A 17,007-nucleotide genomic window follows, 5' to 3' on the forward strand; every position below is an offset into this window, starting at 1 on the left:
AAAACAAAAATACAAGGTTACGACAAGGATTAATAATCATAAAAGCCTGGTCGAAACGTTGTACATTTGCTGTTATGTTAAACTTATATTAAAGTTTTTCTTCATTACCCATTCAAGCCGTCTCCAGCCATTATGAATAGTCACTCAGCTTATATGATATATGTAGTATATATGATATACAGTCTTACTTCTGTTGTCACGTTGAAGTGAATTACAGAAACTAAAATTTTCCATAGTGTTTGTGATTATATCTAGACCTCTAAGAAGACAATTAAATATTTTATTCCCTTGTAGAACCCTCGAACAAATAAAAGCCGACCAAATACAGCACACCGTTACAACTTAACAGCAACTGTTTAAAAATGCCGTTTGCAGAATATGGCGGAATCACTTCCAAATAGTTAGTCGGACACCTGAACAAGATAAACATCATCCACAATATAGACAAACATTGTTAACTGTCAATGGTAGGATATCTGTCAAGACTGAATTTTCGCAGTCGAATATGAGAATAATGTCAGTATACAGACGATTAAAATCAGCATTCACGAGGTCAGTCTGGATGCTAGATTCCAAAGTGTTGCATTCCACTCATAGCAATGCACAAGACACTTGGCAGCAACGATGCCAAGAAACATTACATTCTGCGTGGGCTGAATAATCAATAATATGTTTTTTCCAACCCGATTACAGATAATAAGATGTCTGATTTCCATAAAAGTAAACTGTAGGGATGATTGACATTATTTTGTTATGATGGTCTTGCTTTGGTGTAGTTAAAACATTAAAAATTGTAATTATTCTTAAATAGCTTTGTTCAGGGTAGAACATATTTTTTCTTGAAATATAAATGAACTCTTGTAATATGTAAAACATAATCAAAAGGCTCACATTCTGATTCATAATTAGGAATAAAAGTGAAATCATCACAGACGGTATTGTAATAACAGAGCAGAGAAGAATAATTCGTCTAGTCAACTTGTTTTCTAAAGTAACTGAACCAACCTGTGTCGAATTTGACAAAAAATATACAATTATTTAAAGCTCTAGATACAATTGTGATAATCAACAATGTAACGAACATTTGTATACACGTCTGACTTGTTTTAATATACTATTTGAAAACAAGTGGATTGTGTGCTGTTTGTTTATTGTTGAAATTTATCGCCAACAATTCACAGACACCCACTAAAGAATTGCAAATATGTTCAGTCTCGGCCGTTTAATCACGTAAGGGTCTTTAAAAAATCTATATCTACTGTTCGACTCTCTGTTTGTACATTTTCTAATTTATAAAGATGCTATTTTGCATGTATGTACATAGTGAACTTATTTAACTATATTCTCTGTAGTCAAATGTTTCGTCTTATTTGTGAGAGGATGCATTCTGTTCGTTTAGTAAAACTAAAAATTCATTTGAATTTGCACAAATTCGACAATATCTTTTACATTATATATCAGCCATGTAACTGCAGTTGCTCTTACACTTACTACTTACAAGCATACAGTTATAGTTAAATTACTACTATAACTGTTGGTTACTACAGTTATATCCATATCTTTAAATATTTGTCTCTTTTTCGTCAAATTCCACACAGGCTGGTTCCATTACTTTAGAACACAATTTACAAGACGAATTATTCTTCTCTAGTCTCTGTGTGTATGTTTTGTTATAGCAAAGCCACATCAAGCTATCTGCTGTGTCCACCGAGGGGAATCGAACCCCTGATTTTAGCATTGTAAATCCGAAGACTTACCGCTGTCCCACCAGGGGACTCTCTACTTTGTTATTACAATACAATCTGTGATAAATTTACTTTAAGAATCACCACTATACGCTCTTTATGGCTTGTTTGAAATTATACACAGAGCTACACAATGGGCTATCTGTATTCTTCCCACCACGGGTATCGAAACCCGGTTTCTAGCGTTGTTAGTCCGCAGTAGTGCCGCTGTGCCACTGGGGGGGGGGGCTCTTTATGGTTAAACTCGCAGTTACATAGTCTAGATTTATCTTTCGAACTAAATTTTCGATGCGTATTTATACCCCGAAAGAGGTCTAAAACGTTCCATTCACTACAAGATATTATGATGCAACAAGCAAAAGAACACGTTTCTAGTGACAGGAAAGTTGAAGTTAATCTATCAATTTGAATTATTTCATGGACTTTAAAAAGGTTAATTGTGTTGCACGTTTGGTTTCACTAAGAGCCAAAGCTCTGAGATACTTATACTGTCCACTGCAAAAAAGTAATTGTTGAGCATTTCAGACATTCTGAGATCCACTAAACAATAACATACCGTAAATCTACATTGTTATTCTTTAAGTTACGTCACATTTTGAAATGTGATTGATAGTGTGATTAATTCTTAACAATTTAGTGTAGAAAATTCTGCTTGTGAAATGAAATTTGGCATCAACATTATTCATGCCTGTTCTCCACTCATTTCAAAAGTGAATGTTCATCTTGGCTTGTGTGCACAGCTTTTCAAAGGGTAGACAGACGAATGCTCGGACAGACACCACGGTTTACAATATATATATAAGATAATACTCAATTAAAACAACAAGAAATGTTCTAGTAACGTTATGCAATAACATAACAATCGCCAGTTAACAACAACTGGACTACACAACGTATGATTCGTAAACAGTTACACAAACAATCTTTCGATAAACTATTACTTCGATAAATAACTAGATTTAACACTCGCGCTATATAAGTTATCTAAATCATAACTCTCGCATTAAACTGAAAGAGTCGTTTTTGTCTAACAAACATAAGATTCAAAAGTGTGATCAAAACATTGACGTGTAACAAGTTTAATGCTGCATAAACTTACTTTGGTAAAACGAGCACTACAGTAAAAATATGTAAGAACAATGTCAGGATTTTAAGTATGTAAGGTTGAGCTGAGGATTCTTCTACAGTAGGTGTCTGTGACTTGTTGGCGATAGATATCAACGATAAACGGACAGCACACAATCCAATATATTCAAAAGAATATTCACTTTAAAATATCACCCGTTATGACTAATCACTCATACACTGGCTTTTCTAACTTTTTTTTTTCTGACTGAACTTTACTTTCACTTCATTCACTTATCTACTCTTCACTTGACTTGCGTTCGTTTTTTCACCTATATATATAATTTGTCCAACTGAGGCCTGGAATTTTCAACAAAGTATGCAAGCGGCGTTATTATGTAACAATATTCAGTTAACGTAACGAGAAAAATACCGAAGATTTGAGTAACGTGACGTCAACAATATTTGTAAGTCTAGACAACAATGTAGTTGCAAACACAACCTACGATTCGCACAGAGTTACATAACCAAATTTGTTACAAATAACACTTTTAAAACAATCCATCTTCAATACTCTTGTCTTAAAAACTAAACAGTCATTAAACATTAAGTCATAAAATACACTAACCAATAACACTTACACTAAACAGTCTTGTATATCCAACATAAAAAAGGACCATAGATTATTAACTTGCCTGACATATCAATGTAGATCATGATTCAGCGGCAAAAGGCGTTCACGTCAAAAACTATTCCTTAATAGAAATAATTTTCAGAGGTTCGGTTTTTATTTAAAATCTGGATTTATCCGACAATGTTTATTGTTAACACCATGAACTATTTAAACCATATTTTAATTAATTTAATATATAAAGCATACACTACCTTCTGAAATTTCCATTGTCTTCTAAGTCCTGCTCTTATCGAAGTTTGATAAAGTTGAGTATTAAAAAAACGTTAGAACTGTGCTCTTTCAAACTTACTATATGTACTTTTAAAATACACATATTGATAAGGTATTCTCGAACCTAATGGATATTTTTTAGTATTTACTGTGGAATGAAAATTAACGAAACTTAAATCGGTTTTCACATATTAATAAATATTATTAGTGCGCCTTCGAGAATGTTTATAGCAATACATTAAAAAAAGGAAACCACAAAACTCTCAGAACAAAATACCAGTTTCGTCAATATGCATATTTTAATATTTTTTATCGCAACCTGTTATAACACTAAAATTCTTTTCTGCTCTTTCCGGAAATTGTAGGGCTTTTTCTTCATAATTTATTGATCGTGATAAATTAATATACTATTATGGCTTTCATATGTAAGTAAAATATAATTTTTTTACCAGATGACATTTGGGTAAAGTGCATGAGTCAAGGATTTCCAGTTAACATACAACAATATTTTTAATGTAACATGTTCACATTATAAATTCACACAATTTTCACATGAAAGTATAGTGAATATTTGCTTTCTTCTCTGATGTAGCAATGACGTTGAAGTATTCTGGTTATAAAGAGAAAGCTGCTAGTCACAAACTGTCACAATTATACAATTATATTAAGTACTTACGGTAAGATTGTGGCGAATCGATGTCCATCATGGTCATCGTTTGTAACCTATATGACTATGTAAGTCTAATTACTAATTATTTAATTTTTATTACTATATATATATATATATATACATCAATTATTTACATGCTCAATGTAATTATCAATTAGTAACAAAAAAGTGACTAATTAACTTAATAATTCACTAATTAACTAAGAAACTTCGGCGGTCATGTAGGTTACTGTTATAATAATATTGTTTCATTCCCAAATAATAACTCTTGTACATCAGAGGATTAGTTATAAAAATCAGGAATCTAACATGTGGAACTACAATGATAGCATGATTTAGTAAAAGTATCTTTAACGTCATCTCCTTTTATGTGTGCATCTTTGATTACTCCTTATGCTTTTGGGAATTTGACTAATTTTGACATAAATCTATCTAATTGTGTTACGTAAAAGAGGAAGGGTATATTCGGATATGATATCTGTAAAAATCAGCATCTAAGTTAAGCTCATAAGAATTGAGTTTTTACATTGATTTTCGCTCTTACATGTATGAAAAACAACGGACCTCTTGTGACTGAACTTGTTACATAAATGTGAAGCCAAAAGTCAGTAGATAATTTTTTAACTTCTAACGTGCGTTGCTCTTAACGTTAAAATATTATGCTTTATGTATGTTACTTTTTATGTATTTCAGTCGTAGTTTCCTTACCCCTAAAAATATGGTGTAAGATTTGTTTGTTTTGGATCATGTTTATGACATTTTTAAAACCTAGTCAATTCTGTTTTGCTTTGCGACATTATTGTTTACAACAATGATACACTCTAATCCTTTATACTTACATTTTACGTTCACATTTTAATCTTTATACTTACATTTTACGTTCACATTTTAATTTTTATACTTACATTTTACGTTCACATTTTAATCTTTATACTTACATTTTACGTTCACATTTTAGACATTATTTATCCATAATTTAGTATTTTATATATTATAATTTACAGAGTTTTTGAGTTTGTTTTAATTTTTTGCATCGATGTTTTGAAGATAAATAATTAATTTTACTTCTCCGACCACCACTATTAACCAAAATGTGTTATAATTGTTAAATTCGTAAGCTATTTAATAAGCATGTCAAAAATACTTCTACGAATACCAGGTCACTCACTCACTTTCAATGTCAATTAACGCAATAACGAAGTTATTCAATAGGACTTAATAAAGTAGTTATTTATAGAATTAAGTGAAAGATGACGTTACATGAGAAGAATGACAGATTTAAAATATTAGCATGCTATATGCGGTAAGAAGTTGACTGGGGGCCTGAATTTTTTAAATGTTTTTAAATAAAAAAAATTGTAATGTAAAATCAAATCTGTCATCGAACAGCTTCAAATGTGTCTTGAGGGCGAAGTTATCAAAAAAGTTAAAAATCTAACTTACATATCGTTATAGTAATCAACTTGAACCATTTAGCTGAAATATTCTAAATATCCTTTTTTATATGTAGTTAATTCCAAAAGCAATTTACCTTTCACATCTTGATAATACTAGCTAACTAATGGTGGCTTTTGAGCTTCTAGCAACGGTCAAAAATCATCAAGGTGGTTTTCTGTGACTTATCTTCCCTTTGGAATGTTTTATATTTTGTATGACTTAAGAATTCGATGATCATGTATGTAAGTAAAGTGGATAAGTATAACTGGCTTACATAAAGCATTGAAAAAAGCTTTACTTTGTAAATACAACACTTTTAACGCAGTAGAACCTTAACATTGAGTGTTTAAAGTCGTGAGATCCCCTCATAGGGTAAGGGGAACGCTTGTGCTAGTTTGCGTTGTTAAAAAATGGTTTTGATATCAATTGCTAGTTGGTTTAGCCCTTTAACTCAGTTGGTGGACAACTTGCTTAACGTGCGTAAGGTGTGGGAGTCAATCCTGCTCGTATGAGACGCTACACTCCAAAAATGTTTTATATTTCTTGAGTGCAAATTAGAAGGTAATATATATCGAACTTGAAACGATAATCGGGCGTAAAATCTTTTACTTATCTTCTTAAGACCATGTACGTCAGCTTGATACCTTAGTAACAAGAAGGGGGGGGGGAACATGATTTATGGTTTACTCTTTTGATTGGTTTAAGTAATATTCGTGTTACATGAGAAAATAGCTTAATTATTAATCTGTAATGAATTATTATAAAGAGCTGAACCAAAATGCGTTAATCTTAGTGAAAAATGTGCCTAATACATAAACTGTAAGTAATTGCATAATATACATATATTGGTAATGGTAAGGTTTAATAATTATTCTTGTGTTAAATGCTTACATCTAAAAGTTGGCGAATATTTAAGATGTTTACAAGAGCATTACCGTGTAATTCGTTTTATATTTTTTGAAGTTTGCAATCAACACTACTCACTACGATCTCTTGGGCTACTTTTTTACCAGCGAACAGGGTTGAAAGGGCGAGTGTGTTCAGTGACGAGGATTCGAACCCGCGACCTTCAGCTTGCGAGTCGAGCCTCCTAACCATCAGGCCCTGCCAGGCCCTTAATGTTCGATATGTCTTTTAAATTATACCTTTTATATTGATAACTGGATATCACAACATCTGTCATAGTGAAAATATTAGGTTGGTAATGGCATTGCTAGTAAAAGAATTAAAACATTGTTTTTATTTTATATATATAGTTAATTTCAATATATTAATCTGACAATAACTAATAGCAAAAAAGTTTTATACTTGGCTTTATCTGCTATAAATATAGCATAGTGTTCATAGTCGATATTGATAAACATCAGAATTACAACAAATTATTTTAGCCACTTAATTCTAAAGATATTAGCTTCGTTGCCTGTCTCTTCTGAAACACGTCTGAATATTAGGTGTGGTCACCTTTTAATATCTAAAATATCTTGTAAAGTAAAGCTACAGTTGAAATGTTTCTCCTTGTATGTATATTATTAATTTATTAATTACACTTGTGTCTATAAACAAGCAAATTAAGCACTTAATAAGGCAAAAAAATATTTTCCCTGGGTTTAAAAATATGTTTTGATTACTAGAAGATATGCCAAATTCTAGATAAAATTATAGCTGACCCTTATTAAAGAAACAGAAATGTAAATACGTTGGCACCTTCCTCGGTGAAGATGACAGGGGAACAGAAACCCATACATACGATTCTATAGAATTCTAAATATATTATATATATGTGCTTACTCTTCTGAACATGGTTCTCGTGTTTTCGACACTTGGCTCTTCGGTTTTGAAACCACACCTGCCAGAAAAACAGAAATATGATTCAAACTACGGTATATTCATTGTTTCATGGTTGCGAAAACACAACAAATAAATATATGAATGTTTAAGTTTAAAAGCGGAATGCTATGAAAGTTAATACTGTGAAATCGCACGTGGTCTCGAGGATATAAATGTAATTTGAATAGAGTGCTTTTCCTATCACGCCTATTGTTTGATTTTTTACTAAAATAATACATTGTTATACAGATGAAGAGAAATAGATATTAATCAAGTATTATCAAAATTCAAACCCAATTGTTACTGGAGCCATATCACTATTTGCGTTCGTTAATAGGCTGGCTTTAGTCGGTTCACTTGTTTCTGATAAATTCAATCTTGTTAAACGACAATTGATAATGAATAGGTTGTACGACAGTCCAAATTTAAATTGGAATTATGTAAATCCGGCTGCGTTGAGTCGACTTGAAATAAACGCTGCTTTCTTAATTGAATTCGTTCGTCCCTGAGGCTTTACGCCAGACGGCTGAAGCCCGCGGTTCTAATGATATTACCTGTTTGAAATCTCCGCATTTATTCTGCTTTGTTTGGGTGATTTCTCCATGTACACATGAATTCATGACACTCTGAGGGTAATATATTTTAATTATTGGCCACGAGAAATCCTGCATTAGCTCGGTTTCCTATACAAGAGTTTATATACATACACATAAATGATAAAAACACGAAATGCGAAATAAGACATAGGCATGATTGTTCGATGTTTAATTAATTTCCCCTTTTTGAAATTATCCCTTCCTTGAAGTGTGGTAAGAATTTAGAAAAATGAGAGCTAGTTTTTTTCGATTCGAGGCTCAGAGTGCGTTCTTTATGAGTAATTCTAATTACCTTACTGTTCTCATCTACAATGTTTATATGGCTCACCACAAGGTTTAGTCTAAACTGATTAATGAAAACCGAATAGAAAACAAATTATCTTCAAGTTGTATCTCTTATTGGAATAGAATCCTAAGATGTAATTCACCAGGAAAAAGATGAAAAATATAAAACAGAGCGCGAGCTTGTGTGTGTTTGTCGACGGATGGGAGAAATTTAAAAGAATTTCACAACATTCAAGAAACAATGAACGTCCGTGAAATGAACAGGAGACGTATTTAGAACAAGTGAAATGCTCTCCATATTTCAGTTTGTTGTCTTTACATTTATAAGACTTATTTATAATATCACAATGCAAGGAATTTATATGCATGATGTATTTGTCCTATGGTCGGGTATTAAGATCAAGTGAAAGGCTATCCATGTTTTAGTTTGTTGCCTTTACATTTATAACTCTTGTTTATAACGTCAAAATACAATGAAAGTTTATGCATGAAATATTTGTTCTATAATCAGGATTAAAACTTGTAACAAAGGAAGACTAGTTATTTACATAATATTTTTATTATAAACTAGCATGCCAACACTATTCAGAAAATGTAATGTTGTGAAAAATCTCTAATAATGCTTAACTTGCTGATTCTTGATAATTATTTTTAAAAATCATAATTCCGAATCTATCCCAAAATTTATGACATGAATAAACATACCTTTATATTATTTTATACAGAGTAGAATAAAATTAATTAGGATTTTTATTGAATTATTTAAGTATTTTTTCTGACATCCTAAATGAAAAATATAGAAATTACACTGGAGCACGTTTTATGCCGAAAGTTTTTAATTGTTAAATGAGTATGAAATTTAGAAGCTTATCTGGCTGACGTTCCCATCAATTTTATGATATGGGCCTAAAATTTATATGCGGTTTCTAAATCATCAGCGTGTAAAAAATGTATTTTAAATCTAACTTTTTCTCTCACAAGTCATTGCCCAAGAGGCCTGTTTTTTTAATACCACAACTCTTCAGTGGGACTAGACGTCAAGAATCAAAATATTCTCTAAATCGCTATTTATATATGCATTCAGGCCCTCTCAGAGGTTCAGAGAGGCCCAATCCACTTCTATCTTTTCAGGCCCTTGACTATAATGTAAAAACAATAATGACATATGAAAAACAAAAGAAAAGTATATTTTGTATATATTTGTATATATAATTATATATATATATATACAATATATGCAAATATATAACTTGCAGTTCTAAGCTCAGAGTGTGTATCACATTTTGGTCTGATTGGGAGGCACATAACAACAAGTTACAAAACTTAACAAATGCAAAATCATAAGTGTCTCAATTTGAGGCCCCCTCAGAGCTTGAGGCCTGGACCAAATGGCCCTCGTGGCCCACCCTCTAACTGGCCCTATATGGATAACATAATATTTAAAAGTTACAACTTAAACTCCGAAAACTAACGAAATGTTAAAAACCAATAGGTCAAGAATTTAAACAAATTAGAATAAATGTACAAAACAAACATTTTCAGCTAACGTGATTCTTATCGAAAATTGTAGGTCTATTGGTTCCAACGCTTTGCCAGCTTTCGCCGTTTTAATCGTAAATGCTACGATAAACGTATTTTTAAGAGCAAAGGAATTTTATCTTATAAATCATTGGTAAAACCCTTCCAAATCACCCTTTTCTTACTTAGTATTTAATCATTCCTTTTATCCTCAGAAAATATTGTGGGGAATTCAAAGCAATAACGCGAAAAACTGAATATGTGTAATGTAAACATTTTCAAAACCTATCCATACTTTTCAGTTTGTTTGTTTGAAGTTAAGCACAAAGCTACATAAAGTTATCTGTGCTCTTCTCACTACGAGTATCGAAACCCGGTTTCTGGCATTGTAAGTTCGCAGACATACCGCTGTGCCACTGGGAGGGGGGGGCAACTTTTCAGTAAAATATTACGATGATAATATGTATCGAATAGGTTAGTTATTGAAAAAAGGTGGTTTATTGTTTATCTACGCAGAATACAACGTTTGCTATCATAACTTTAAATGTATTTCACCAGCTATAAAACTTTTATTTTATGTTTTCGAAGCGCCTATTACCGTTGAAAAACATATTTTCGCACAAAACATAACATTATTTTATTGCAATGAAACTACAAACTTTGAGTTTCACATCAAATACAACAGTAACTATGTGTTGTTTATTAGCTACTGTTTTGAATCCAGTTTTTGAAACAAAATTACTTGTTCTTGAAAGTGCTCATTATTATTACATAATTTCTATAGAGGATTTACCCTGTACAAAATATGATGCATGTAGTTGTTTTTGTTTTTCTATTCAACCGAAGGGAACATTTAAAAAAAACGTTTATTTAATCAGTTTAAACACTGAGCTGGCGAACTAGGAAGTGGAATCTTCTTATTTCCTTCTAAACAGAGGCGATGTTGTGTACTCATTCTTCACCAGTAAGAATCGTTAGGCACATTTTCACATGGTCACCATCTTGGAACAAATAGGCCTTTTAACGATGTTAACGACTGGTCAGTTGCTAAACTCAGACTAATCCGGTTAAATGCAATCACTGAAATTAAATAATTTGTTGCTTCAGACAGCCAGATAACAACGTCAGTTAGACGATTCCTTTGTTCTTTTATTCCAACGATTTCTTTTAATCGGTGTTTATCAAGAGAAATTATCTAATATATCATATAAGCCCAAATACAAGACAGAGCCACTTTTTGTAGTTTTGAAGTTTCACAATGATGTCCTGGAAACTCAGATGTTGCTTCTATTTCACGGGTACATTGGTGAATAAAGCAGGCGACACGACTTACTAGTCATTTGCGATCCCATGCTTCTCCCTTCGCATCTACTTGGACACTTCAGCGACAAATTAAGTCTAGTTAATGAAAAGTTTCAGCTTCTATAAAAGTAGCATTATCGGAAGAACCATTCAATCAGCGTAAAAGCTTGTGCTAATCGCTTCGTCACGGGTGGTGAAAACCTTCCACCTCTGTATGTCCTGTCATTCACGAATCCACATGGCAAAGTGTGTATAACTGATACAACCAAACTGCTTCAATCTCGTGTAAAGTCGAGAAAAGTAACTATCTGTATACAGTGATGTTAGTCCATAGGGATTGTTACTACCATGATCACAATGCTTCATTATATATATATATATATTGGACAAAGTGTTATTGTTTCGATATAATAGACATAAATATTAACAGTTTTAGTAGCTTTAAGCATATGTTTTTCGCGTTGTAAAAACTTTCAACATAATCTTCGATTTTAAACCGTGAAATTTTAAATTATTTGAATTCTACTTTGTTGTTATTTTCACAATATATAAGAATAATATGAATAAATTTATCATAACTCGAAAACTAGAGGTGATCAGTAATTTTCAACTTGATTTTTAGAATCAACATCGTCATATTACACAAAAACGGTTTTATTTTTATTTATTTTTTTAGGAACAGAGAAATAATTTTTGTTGACCCGTGTTATCAATGGTAATAAAATATTTCATATTTGTCTGGCGGGAGTGTTGTTTGGAATGACTGAATTTTGTGTTCACATACAAAAGAATCCGAAAATACCTCATTCATTGTGTAGTTTCGCGTTTAAATAAACATAAAAGTGAGTCATATGACCATCACCTCAGCTAATACACAATTTGTTTGTGCTTCTGTGGCTCAACTTTACAAATATTCTCAATATCAGTCTGAGATTAAAAAAACACGCCGTAAACTCATAAATCAAATCAAAATATTGTGCTTATATATATTCTAAAGAGGATATAGTAGAAATTTAAGTTTATATACTTTACTGTGCTGTTGTTCCCCAGTGGCACAGCGGTACGTCTGCGGACTTTGAACGCTAGAAACCGGGTTTCGATACCCATGGTGGGCAGAGCATTGTGTAGCTTTGTGCTTAACTTCCAACAAACAAACAAATACTGTTCTGTTAATTTTAAGCACATTTTTAAAAAAAATTGGGGGATAATAACTCAACACAAAAGGCCAAAGGCTTGAACTTCAGCCAGTAACACATACGGAGTTAAAATAGTAAATTTATCTTCTAAGACTTAATGAATCTTACAACAAGGAAAATAGCTTTGATACCCCAATTTGCTCTTCCTACAGGTATTCTTTGTTAAACTTGTAATTCTCTAGAATTGAAGAAATGTGGAACTGTGTGTATGCTTTTCAGGATGATTAACAGAAAGTAGGGTCATTTGTAGTATTGATCTTAACCCTTCTTATGATTAGCTAGAGAATCTCACAGTGCACAAACTTGTAATGTGATGAATCAGATTTTTAATAACTTGTCATATGTTTAACAGACTTTTAAAGACAACTTGTTGTGGGACGAAACAGATGTTTAACAATAACTAATATCTAGTAAGGACTTTTCAAAACAACTTGTAATGTGATGAATCAAATTTTTAATAACTTGTCATATGTTTAACAGACTTTTAAAGACAACTTGTTGTGGGACGAAACAGATGTTTAACAATAATTAATATCTAGTAAGGAACTTTTCAAAACAACTTGTAATGTGATGAATCAGATTTTTAATAACTTGTCATATGTTTAACAGACTTTTAAAGACAACTTGTTGTGGGACGAAACAGATGTTTAACAATAATTAATATCTAGTAAGGAACTTTTCAAAACAACTTGTAATGTGATGAATCAGATTTTTAATAACTTGTCATATGTTTAACAGACTTTTAAAGACAACTTGTTGTGGGACGAAACAGATGTTTCACAAGAAGTAATATCTTCTTTGTTTGTTTGTAATTAAGCATAAAGCTACACAACGGACTATCTGTGCTCTGCCCACCACGGGTATCGAAACCCGGATTCTATCATCGTAAGTCCGCAGACATCCCGCTGTGCCACTTGGGGGGGGGGGGGCGAAGTAATATCTAGTAAGGGACCTTTAAAAACAACTTGTAACGTGATGAAGCCGATTTTTAATAACTTGTAATATGTTTAACAGATCTTTAAAGCCAACTTGTGATGTGACGGAACAGACATTATATAAAGACTTGTAACTGAGGAAACAGATCTCTTAAAATAACATATCGTTAAAAACAACAGCTTGTAATATGATTAAATATATAAGTATTGACAGTTTGTAATTTGATCAAACAAATTCAACAATTAAGTTGTACAAAACAAATATCAAGTAATAACCTATACCATAAGATAAATTACATTATTCTATATTTATTCTTGCATAAAAAAACTACATAAACATTATTTTGTTCAGCTTTACGTTTTTATTTCACTTAAACTAGTAGCATTATCATGGATGTTTCACATGAACGCTGTAAAGTTATTATTAAAAGCAAATATTTATTTTCCAATCATGATCGATAGATAACATTTTGGTAAAATTTCTGTAAAATAAGAATGAAAGACGCAACAATAAAACTCAGGAGTTTGTTGCTTATTCATGTGGCATTATAAATATTAATTACTTTTATACATTTACAAATGAAGCCAAAATCATTTAATTTGAAATATAGATTCGCATAAAATACACATCTGTAAAACGGTTTTATATCATTGACTAACATAATATGAATATTAAGTGACTCAGTCAAACTTCCTACCTGAACACGTGCTTCTGAAAGACCTAGTCGCTGAGATAACTCTTCTCTCATAAAAGCATCTGGATAGTGAGTTTCATCAAATAGTCTCTCCAGTTCGTTCAACTGTTCCAGTGTAAAATTAGTGCGAGATCGACGTTGCTTGGCTTGTTTAGGAAGATAATTTGAGCCTGTAGATGTATTGTTGTCACAATGTTTTGGTGCTTTATCCTCTTTTAGGTTCAAATCCTTCCCAACATCATCATTAGAGTCGTCTTCAACGTCTATATTCTTAGGTGTATCAGAACGGGAGATTTTTCTCTCTGCATAAGTGTGTGTTACTAAATCCAAGTCTTCGTTACTGGTTCCTGCAGTTTTCAAAGGTGTTAACCGATTGGACCTTTCGTGATCCGACAGGGAAACTTCAATAATAGAATCTGAAAACACTTTTTTATTATTATAAAGTCTCCATGCAAGCAGATTTTTATGTTTAAATATTTATATGCATTTAACCCTGAATGTAACGATTTGTTTTTATACAATTCATTACTGGTAGGGTCCTTGTATTACATCCTTTCAGTAATTTAATGTTTTGTTCGTTGCGGCACTCAGTGTAAAGAATTGATCCAAAAATGATAAGCGATTAATTATAATATTAATGGTATTTTTGTTTAATTTTTTAATGGATAATGTATTATTAAGGACCCTGTAACCAGCAAAGGCATGGACCCACGAGGAAATCAGTGCATAAATAGTTCAAAGGAAGATGTTTAATCAGCCGATGAAGTCCATATCGACCCTATCGGTAATCCTGTGCTTAAATACATAAAGTAATAAAAACAAACGTTTCACTAAAACTATTTGGCAACTCAATTTTGTTGAAAGAAACAAATGCAACATTGCTTAATAAAATATTGTCTCTTTTTATCTTTTATTTACAAAATAGCATAGCCTTGTGGTCAAGGCGCTTGACTTGTTATCTGTGGGTCGTGGTATCGAAATCCGAAACTATGTTCGAACATGCTCGCCTTTCACCCGTTGATGTGTGATAATATGACGGTTTATCCCAGTATTCATTTGTAAAGAGTAGAATAAAAGCTGGTGCTGGGTGATGTTGACTAACTGCCTTTTCTCTACTCTATCACTTCAAAATTAAAGACGGCTAGCGTAGATAGCCCTCGTACAACTTTGCACGGAATGCAACAAACAAACAAACAAATGCATAAAATATATACATACACGCATACAGTCAGTCGGTCGGTTAGATAACTAGTTGTTTAGACAACGCAAAATAATGTAATTCAATCTGTAAAGAAATAATGCGGAATATAACAGCATAAGCTCACTCCTAATGAACTTAAAGTTCATTCAAACATTAGATAGAAGAAAATTAACGGAGCACACATACACATATATTTTTATTATATATATATATATATGTTATCAATAAACAAAACATGGTAGGATTACAATGTTTATCCTATCAGAATTAAACAAAAGTAAGCAATACTTTAATACAGAAAACGAATGTACACCACGTTCATCAAGGCTTGGAGATAGCAGCAATAAAAAACTGGATGCATTTCCTCTTGGTTATTTATCATCCGCGTTAAATAACGGCTTAAAATCTCTCAGATTTAACCCTGTCCGCAAGCATCACGTATAATTTATACATGGAAAAAATATAATATATATATATATATAATTAGGAGCAAATATAAGTGCTCAAGCCGACAACGTTCCGCATATAGCCTGCGATTCAGCCTACAGCCAGTTGTAAGAAGGCAATTTTCCTAATGGAACAGAATAATAATTAATATTAAACTTAATAAGCATTTTATTAATGCAAGTCGATGGGAATGGTAAGTAAATCTTCTGATGTTGGCATTCCACCCCCTTGTTAGCACACATATATAGTTGTATGAGCACAATAATGATGTCAAGATGATTATGTTCATATACACTATTAAAAAAAATTGGTATTTCTTATGTGTGTGTGTGTGCATGTGCTTCGTTATCTAAGGTTTTAATATGCTGATGATACAGGTTTGTAACCACTAAATGTAAGCTTCAGTACATACATGTATATTCCTGGTTTTAGATTCAGTTTCTAACTTCGTTCCAACCAGAAAGCTTGCGAATAGACTACAAATCTATTGTTCTCACACTGTAGCTTGTACCCTAGTTTGATTTATCTGACTTATATTATCGACGGCAGTTGTTTTAGTTTTGCCAGATAGAGGTCAAACATTTTAGTATTACTCTGCAGTTGAAATACAAACAAGGATAATGAACGTTTCTTTAATTAGTCTCGTTCATTATCAACTGACAGTTGTTTAAAATGTTAAAAAGCAAGGTGTTAACTGTAACAAATTCTTATTTTTGTCCTTGATTATCTGAAGCTGTAGATATGACCATTCTAGTCTAATAAATGGAATAGCCTTTAATTGAGACGTTGTGAGTTTTAGCCCAGCTGGCCAAATAAGCTTTGATACTGAGTGATAAGGCTCGTTCATAGCGAAACGGCAGATAAAGTGTACTTAAATGTTATTATTACAATTACCTTATTTGAAATTCGGGGCAAATTAGTAAAGAAAGGTGCGGTTACAATCGTTATCAATTCTGGGGAGGGGGGGCGGTCTGGTGCAAACCTTTCAACCTCAACTGGACAGCTACCGACTCACAGCTTATTCATGATGTTAGAAAAATACGTCGGTTCAAGAGCTGGTTCAAGTTGCAAACTGAAGAAGAAAGGTCCACCTTTCGAAAGCGCTCGGGTTATAGGGTTTTAATTCATTTCTATCAAAACCCACAGCTTATCTAAGCCTACATACGCTATTTATTTAAGAAACG

The 17,007-nt window shown here is 32.3% G+C and overlaps 1 protein-coding gene across 1 annotated transcript in view; it reads right to left on the reverse strand.

Annotated features, from left to right (window-relative positions):
* Positions 1 to 17,007, reverse strand: part of LOC106471416 (short stature homeobox protein 2-like) — a 33,355-nt gene that overhangs the window by 2,132 nt on the left and 14,216 nt on the right. Inside the window, exons 2-3 of the mRNA XM_022400958.1 lie at positions 14,179 to 14,591; positions 7,610 to 7,667 (exon numbers count right to left, since the gene is read on the reverse strand). Of these exons, the coding sequence (XP_022256666.1) occupies positions 7,610 to 7,667; positions 14,179 to 14,591 (471 nt within the window). The remainder of the gene's footprint in view (positions 1 to 7,609; positions 7,668 to 14,178; positions 14,592 to 17,007) is intronic.

The sequence above is a fragment of the Limulus polyphemus genome, unplaced genomic scaffold (assembly GCF_000517525.1).
Source record: "Limulus polyphemus unplaced genomic scaffold, Limulus_polyphemus-2.1.2 Scaffold112, whole genome shotgun sequence".
Classification (NCBI taxonomy): domain Eukaryota; kingdom Metazoa; phylum Arthropoda; class Merostomata; order Xiphosura; family Limulidae; genus Limulus; species Limulus polyphemus.